This window comes from Poromitra crassiceps (genome assembly GCF_964638095.1).
Source record: "Poromitra crassiceps genome assembly, chromosome: 17".
Taxonomy (NCBI): domain Eukaryota; kingdom Metazoa; phylum Chordata; class Actinopteri; order Beryciformes; family Melamphaidae; genus Poromitra; species Poromitra crassiceps.
This window is the reverse complement of record NC_139635.1, coordinates 14,037,291-14,045,241: the sequence shown is the minus strand read 5'-3', so window position 1 is coordinate 14,045,241 and position 7,951 is coordinate 14,037,291. Positions and strand designations below refer to the sequence as shown.

The following is a 7,951-nucleotide window of genomic DNA, read 5'->3' as shown; positions in this document are numbered from 1 at the left end:
TGGTTTCACAAATTGATTGTGTTGATGAAGTGACTATATGCATAGAATGATTGAACCAGTGTCTTTTAGCAGCATGTGATGTGAAGCCAAAGTGAATGTTTGTAAAGATCAATAAAGTTTTTCATTCCAAGTAGCCTATTTCATCTATAGGCCTATTAATTCCAGAAAGTGTATCAAAGCTGCTGGAGAAACTGTGAAAATAGATGACAAACTGAGACAGGTGTGTAGTGGTAAATACAGAGGTAGGTAAACTAGCCAAGGTGGGTAGTTTATCCACCTTGTTTCTCCTCATTGAGTTATACAGTTGATCTGAACATAGGTGAGTAAACTCTGCCTCATTTGAAAGAGGTGAGTAAACTGTGTTTAACTGCGTTTAGCCTCCACTACGCCCCTGAACTGAGACAATTTCCCTCCTAAAACACAACAAAGTGTCTCCATGTTTAGAGCAGATGTGGAATCAAACAGTCAAAGTCAGCACAGTGTTACCAAAGAAGAAACATTAGTGAAGATGGAAAGAATGAAGGACAATCCTGTTGTTAATGTAACTGTTAAATGTATGTGTAAAGAGGGCAGTGGGATGTTTTATTTTATTTGTGTGACTTTTACTTTGGTATCCATTAAAGTGCGCGCTCTCTCTCCTCCACTTCAATTGCCACAGCTGTGGCAAATGCGACATCAGTGAGCAGTCGGCGTCTTCCTTGCTAAAGGATTGTCAGCATTTACAGGCCGTGGGTCTGGTCATGGTGGTATAGTAACTTTGAGAACAAACCTGTCTTTTATTGTGCTGGTGCATCGAGTTAACTCTTACATAGCAGAGAGATATTCCTCCTGCTTGTCCTCCGCCTGTCGTTCTGGGGTGCTGACCGTTGCGTGCACGCATTTTAATCTGTATTCAAGTTCAAGTTCAAGTTCAAGTATATTTATTGTCATTGTTAAATTGCTCCAACAACGAGATATAGACAAGCATCTCCCTGAGACGTACAGTGCAACACCAAGGTAAAGTGCATCGGCCCAAATAATAAATACATACAATAAATAAATACATTATTCTATAAAGGCATCAGAGTTAGTGACTGTTCAGTAGTGTATGTAAACAGTGAGTCCAGAATGTTGTACAGAGTTCGTGAGCAATGAGTGTGAGACAGTCAGAGTTTAGTCTCTTAGAACAGACGAGTTGGCTTCCGCAATTTTCAAATGCTCTCGCCATACCGTCTGTACGTTAGACCCCCAGAACATGCACAAGGAAGTAGTGAAAAAAACCTTCAGACCGGAAGGAAGTTCGACGGAATCTGACCAATCACGACACGCGTGTCCACGAAAAATATGTTCCCCCCGGAAACTTAAACCGATGCAGGTTGCTAATGCTAGCAGTGCTTTAGAATTACCATGGAAGCTACGCCGACGAAACCGGTGAAAGAAGACCCTGATAGACGTAAACGATGTATCCGCGGCTTGGAGGAACCTCGTGCAAGACGTGCACTTATTCCAGAGTTAAACGAAAGTGATGAGGTAAGTTGCTAACGTTACTGAGCTTATCGTTCGTCTTACTAATCAGCGTTAGCTAACGATAGCTACAGCAGTATACAGCTAGTTAGCTAATGTTAGTTAGTTGTGCTACGTTCATCTTAGTAATGTTAATCTTAATGGTTGCTAAATGCGCGAACATGTTGATTGTTGTTGTTTTTTGGCCAGATGTTGTCTGTTATACATCTGTCACGTCAGGTCATGACTGTTTATGCTGAACACCTTGCACTCAGCGTGGTACGTGGCCTGATGGCTCTAATGTACAGAAACACCCCTGCTATGCCTCTCTATATTTGCAAAAAACGTTTAATGTAAGATGTATGTACTGTTTTGATGGCATAGTCAGTCATTTTGAGAAATGCCATATTGAGGAAAAACAATTACAAATATAAATTGTATGGGTTCACTTGATCATGTGTGTTTTTTATGTGTCTCTCTCTCCTCATTGCCCTCTGCCCCTCTCTCTCCCTCCCTGTCTCTTGTTCACAATGCAGCCTGCTGTGACTCGACAATATGTAAGAGACATACAGACTGAAGTCCCAAGCCCTGCCTTGACATCGACAGCCTCCATGTTTCGAGTTCCTGTTGCCTTTTCACCTGGGACAGTACAGGTAAATTACAAAACATGCAATTAAAGAAAAGGTATGGTTTAAAAGATAGTGACACAACAGTATTAAAAATCCAATGGGTAGGTGACATGAATATGTTTCAATTGCCTATTTATTTATTTAATAGTACACTAAGTAAACATGGCTTCTCTCTCACCTCTTTTTTTCACTCCCTCACTCTCTGTCTCCTGTCCACATTGCAGCGTACTGTTGCTCGGCTAGGTGCGTGCGAGAAACCGGCTGTAGTCCCTTGCCCTGCCTTGACGTTGGCAGCCTCAACATCAGTCCGTGTTCCCTTTTCACCGGTTGAGGTTAGGTTGGACCAAGGAGGATGAGATATATGCGAGTAATACTATGTGATAATCTATTGGGTAAGTCATATGTTTAAATCACAGCTATTTCCACTTTTTAAATATTAGTGCAATATGGCTTCTCTCCCGCTCCCACTTTTGTCTCTCCCTCCCTCTCTCTATCCTGTCCACATTGTAGCGTGCTGTGACTCGGCTAGGTGCGCGAGAGGAACCGGCTGAAGTCCCTCGCCCTGCCTTGATGTCGGCAGCCTCAACAGTACCAGCGACACCAATAACATCAGTCCGTGTTCCCTTTTCACCGGGGACAGTTGAGGTTAGGTTGGACCAAGGAGGATGAGATATATGAGAGGAATACTATGTGATAATCTATTGGGTAAGTCATATGTTTAAATCACAGCTATTTCCACTTTTTAAATATTAGTGCAATACGGCTTCTCTCCCGCTCCCACTTTTGTCTCTCCCTCCCTCTCTCTCTCTCCTGTCCACATTGTAGCGTGCTGTGACTCGGCTAGGTGCAGGAAAGAAACAGCCTGAACTCCCTGGCCCTGCCTTAACACCAATAACATCAGTCCCTGCTGCCTTTTCACCGGGGACGGTTAAGGTAAGACAAGGGGGACACGGGCATAAAAACATCTATATTGATAGCTAAAGGCTAATTTTGGGAAGGATTTGATTATATTTCAACCTATCTCCACTTTTCCCCCTTCTCACTTTGCAGGATGCAATTGGCAGCCCGACTTTGGCTAGTACTGTCACAATGACTACAACCACATTAACTACATCTTTGGCAGACATATCAACACCCTCCATGTTTCAAAGCCCGCGGCTTACTCTTACCAAAGAGTTGAAGAGTAGTAGGAAAAAGGATGTACGGGTGAGTATGTGATACCCAAATGAAGAAGTCACTAATTTCAGCCAAAATATTTTTTGGTCCTTTATCAGCACAATAAATGTTATGTCATCTTGTTGTGTCTTGGACCTGTTCTTCGATTATAGGTCTGTGTGAAAAGCGGCTCCTACCAGAGGTCAAGAAGACTTCAAGGACAAATGGAGAATCTTGCTCAGAATTTGGCCCATGGGCGCTTCAAATTAATACCACAAAATATCATGAGAGACCCTGTCATGCGTCCACTTTTGGTCAAAGAAGTCCTGAAGCTTGTGAATAATGAGTGCAGCACCCTGACCAATTTGAATTTCAATTCAGTCATGCGTCAGACCAGCCCAACTGCAATAAAAGACTTCAGATGGGTTAATTTGATCAATGAGTGGAAGACTACAGCACCAACTTTCCTTAGTTTTTTGGAAGCTACTAGCACTGTTGCTGACAGTGTAGCATCCTTTGAAGAAAGCTCTCCGAATCCATCCAGGAGATGTACTATGGCAATGGCTGGGGCAAGTCTTCTTAGGGCACGTTCACAAAACATGTGTGCACCCATGTATCGTAACTCCATGATTCTACGGCACGGAGGAGCCAAAAAGAGATGTGTAAATCGATTGGCCAGACTAGGGGTTTGCGTGACCCATGGTGCAGCCTTGAAGAAACTCAAATGCATGTCAAAAGAGTTTGACAGCAGTATCCTCCAGTGGAAATTAAATTTATCAGAGACAGGCAACACATCCCCTCATCATGGGTGCAGTGGTAATGAACATCAGGTATGTTTTCCCACATTAATGTTGCAATTTGTTATTTCTTGAGCAGTTTTTAAGTAAATCAATGAGAGGTATTTTACCCATGGCCAGTTGTCTTCTCCCCTCCCGCTGTCTCTCTCTCCCTCTCTCTCTCCTGTCCACATTGTAGGATGCTGTGACTCGGCTAGGTGAAAGACCGCAACAGCCTGAACTCCCTCACCCTGCCTTGACGTCGGCTGCCAGATTAGCAGTTCCTGTTCCCTTTTCACCTGGGACAGTTGAGGTGATTGTAGATTATGGAGGATGAGAGATATGATAGTATTAGAGTGTGATAATCATTGGGTGAGAGACCCGAATAATTTTTCACCACTGTCATCGCTGTTCTTAAGTTATTGCTGATATTAATACTATAAACATGGCTTCTCTCTGTCTTTCTTTCTTTCTCCCCCTCTCTCCTGTCCACATTGCAGCGTGCTGTGACTCTGCTAGGTGCAGGAAAGAAACAGCCTGAAGTCCCTCGCCCTGCCTTGACGTCGGCAGCCTCAACAGTACCAGCGACACCAATAACATCAGTCCGTGTTCCCTTTTCACCGGGGACAGTTGAGGTTAGGTTGGACCAAGGAGGATGAGATATATGAGAGGAATACTATGTGATAATCTATTGGGTAAGTCATATGTTTAAATCACAGCTATTTCCACTTTTTAAATATTAGTGCAATATGGCTTCTCTCCCGCTCCCACTTTTGTCTCTCCCTCCCTCTCTCTCTCTCCTGTCCACATTGTAGCGTGCTGTGACTCGGCTAGGTGCGCGAGAGGAACCGGCTGAAGTCCCTCGCCCTGCCTTGATGTCGGCAGCCTCAACAGTACCAGCGACACCAATAACATCAGTCCGTGTTCCCTTTTCACCGGGGACAGTTGAGGTTAGGTTGGACCAAGGAGGATGAGATATATGAGAGGAATACTATGTGATAATCTATTGGGTAAGTCATATGTTTAAATCACAGCTATTTCCACTTTTTAAATATTAGTGCAATATGGCTTCTCTCCCGCTCCCACTTTTGTCTCTCCCTCCCTCTCTCTCTCTCCTGTCCACATTGTAGCGTGCTGTGACTCGGCTAGGTGCGCGAGAGGAACCGGCTGAAGTCCCTCGCCCTGCCTTGATGTTGGCAGCCTCAACAGTACCAGCGACACCAATAACATCAGTCCGTGTTCCCTTTTCACCGGGGACAGTTGAGGTTAGGTTGGACCAAGGAGGATGAGATATATGAGAGGAATACTATGTGATAATCTATTGGGTAAGTCATATGTTTAAATCACAGCTATTTCCACTTTTTAAATATTAGTGCAATATGGCTTCTCTCCCGCTCCCACTTTTGTCTCTCCCTCCCTCTCTCTCTCTCCTGTCCACATTGTAGCGTGCTGTGACTCGGCTAGGTGCGCGAGAGGAACCGGCTGAAGTCCCTCGCCCTGCCTTGATGTCGGCAGCCTCAACAGTACCAGCGACACCAATAACATCAGTCCGTGTTCCCTTTTCACCGGGGACAGTTGAGGTTAGGTTGGACCAAGGAGGATGAGATATATGAGAGGAATACTATGTGATAATCTATTGGGTAAGTCATATGTTTAAATCACAGCTATTTCCACTTTTTAAATATTAGTGCAATATGGCTTCTCTCCCGCTCCCACTTTTGTCTCTCCCTCCCTCTCTCTCTCTCCTGTCCACATTGTAGTGTGCTGTGACTCGGCTAGGTGAAAGACCGCAACAGCCTGAACTCCCTCGCCCTGCCTTGATGTCGGCAGCCAGATTAGCAGTTCCTGTTGTCGTGGGACTGACTGACACTATAATGGTATTAATAGATCTTAAATGCAACGATTAAATATGCATATAGATTGTGGTTTTGACATCACAACAGTGTGTCAGAAAAACATTAAATGATAATGTTAAATTTATACTTGACGGCATTGTTTACCCACCCTCCATGTCCGTTGATTGCCAATTGAAATAATTAAATTAACATAATATTGACCGATTTAGAAACACAACTATCTTCACAGAGGCAATGGCTGGACCCCATTGGCAGCCCTTTAAGGTGGGGTCCAGCCATGGAATCAGTGCAGACTCAGACGTTTCTACCTCTATGAATATTATGTGGGTTTAAAAACATTGAATGGAGCTTGAGTAAACAATGCCATGAATTGTCTTTTAAAGTGAAGTATTCTTTTAACCTTGCCTTTCTCGTAGTTTCAGGATGATTTTGAGATCTCTGGCATATCTCAGCCCAACGATGGAGATGGAAGCACCGTAAGACCAACACCTGAAGAGATGGCAGCTTCTCCACCCAGTGAAGATGACCAGGTATAATGTACAATTATGAAAATGTTATGGAAAGTATGGGTTTAGACATTAAACACACATACGTTAGGAATAAACAATAAAGCATAACACAGCTTTCATAATAAAACTAAATACTTAACACACAAATTAACCCAGGGTTACAGCTAGAAAGCATGATGGGACTAACATTATTGAAGAAGAGAAACTGACTAAGCAAATACTAATAATCTCTCTCCTCCAAAGGTCTCCCCACCTATGATACAAATAACTGTCGACAATGTGGATCGAGCTGTAATTCCACACAGGATGACGATGACCCAACAGAAAAAAGACAACCACTGGATGATTATGGTTGGCAATGAGGAGCGGGTCTGTGCCAATCATCTATCACAAGACGCTGCTCGGTCAGTCCTCGAAGTCCCGGTCCAGGATATACTCCCTAACTTTGAAGATCAGATTCATCTCCGTCAGGAATTTAAGGAGCTGGTTGCCCGGGTGATAGTCGACAACATCCCAGCATTCCAAGAATTCAGACAGAATGTGACATGGCATCTGCCACACCAATACACACAAGAAATGGCACAAAAAACAAATATAACTCCTCTAGGATTATTTGATGCCAATGAGCTTGTAACAACCGACATGATCAAACTACTCACCTACATTGATAGCACTTATGTCCCATACAGAAGTATCACAGAGAAACCAATGGCCAAGATTCTCATATTCGGGGATCAACTGACAAAACAGAGTGCTGACACCGCCCTCAAATCAATGAGAAATGCCAAAGCTCCATCCAAAAAAATTGAGGGTTTGATTCCGGCAATCGCTGATTTTCATTGTAGCATGAATTTCAACGACTTGATCTTTAGGCAATACTACAACACTGCGTCTAACTCTGACATGGGAACATTATTCCAACTGAGGAATCTGGTGAACCGCCGCAATGTTTCAAAAAATCCCCTGGGAGACAACTATAGGCCTTGTAACACATTCTTACATGATGTAGCAGATGCCTCAATCATAACAGCCACTCTGCAACATTTCAATATGCAGGACATACAGGACACCCCTACCATACCATCACCTTTCACCTCCACGCAAGAAAAGCAGGACTGGTTTGATAAACATCTATATGCAATAATTGACCAATTCATATGGAATGACGGCTGGAGTGGCGGACTGGAGGATAAAGAGACCATCACAGAAGGCAGTAACGCTGAACATAAATGCCACCATCCATACTGCAAGCTTCCTCCCTTCAACAACAGAGACAATCTGAGAAGGCATGAGAGAGATCAGCACGGTATATTAATTGTGGAACATGGAAGGGAGACATCAGGGAGCCATCCAAACAATCCGGCAGTTGATGGAGTCTTCAACTACCATAGCTCATTCTTGAAAACAGCTTTATTGGAGCGGAACTTTCAGGATGCTATTAGGGAGGGCGATGGCCAGAGAATTTGCAGACTCTGGAAGTTTAAATTATTGCACTTTAAAAAGGCTGGCAGAACGAAGTACAGCCTAGAGGCCTTAAAGCTGCA

General features: G+C 43.7%; 1 protein-coding gene across 1 annotated transcript in view; it reads left to right on the top strand.

Moving 5' to 3' along the window:
* LOC310792216 (protein NLRC3-like) overlaps positions 1–6,434 on the top strand; it is a gene marked incomplete at both ends in the record, with an annotated part of 57,927 nt that extends 51,493 nt beyond the window's left edge. Inside the window, one exon of the mRNA XM_083653944.1 lies at positions 6,315–6,434. Coding sequence (XP_083510070.1) covers positions 6,315–6,434 — 120 coding nt within the window. The remainder of the gene's footprint in view (positions 1–6,314) is intronic.
* Between the last annotated feature and the right edge of the window lie 1,517 nt (positions 6,435–7,951).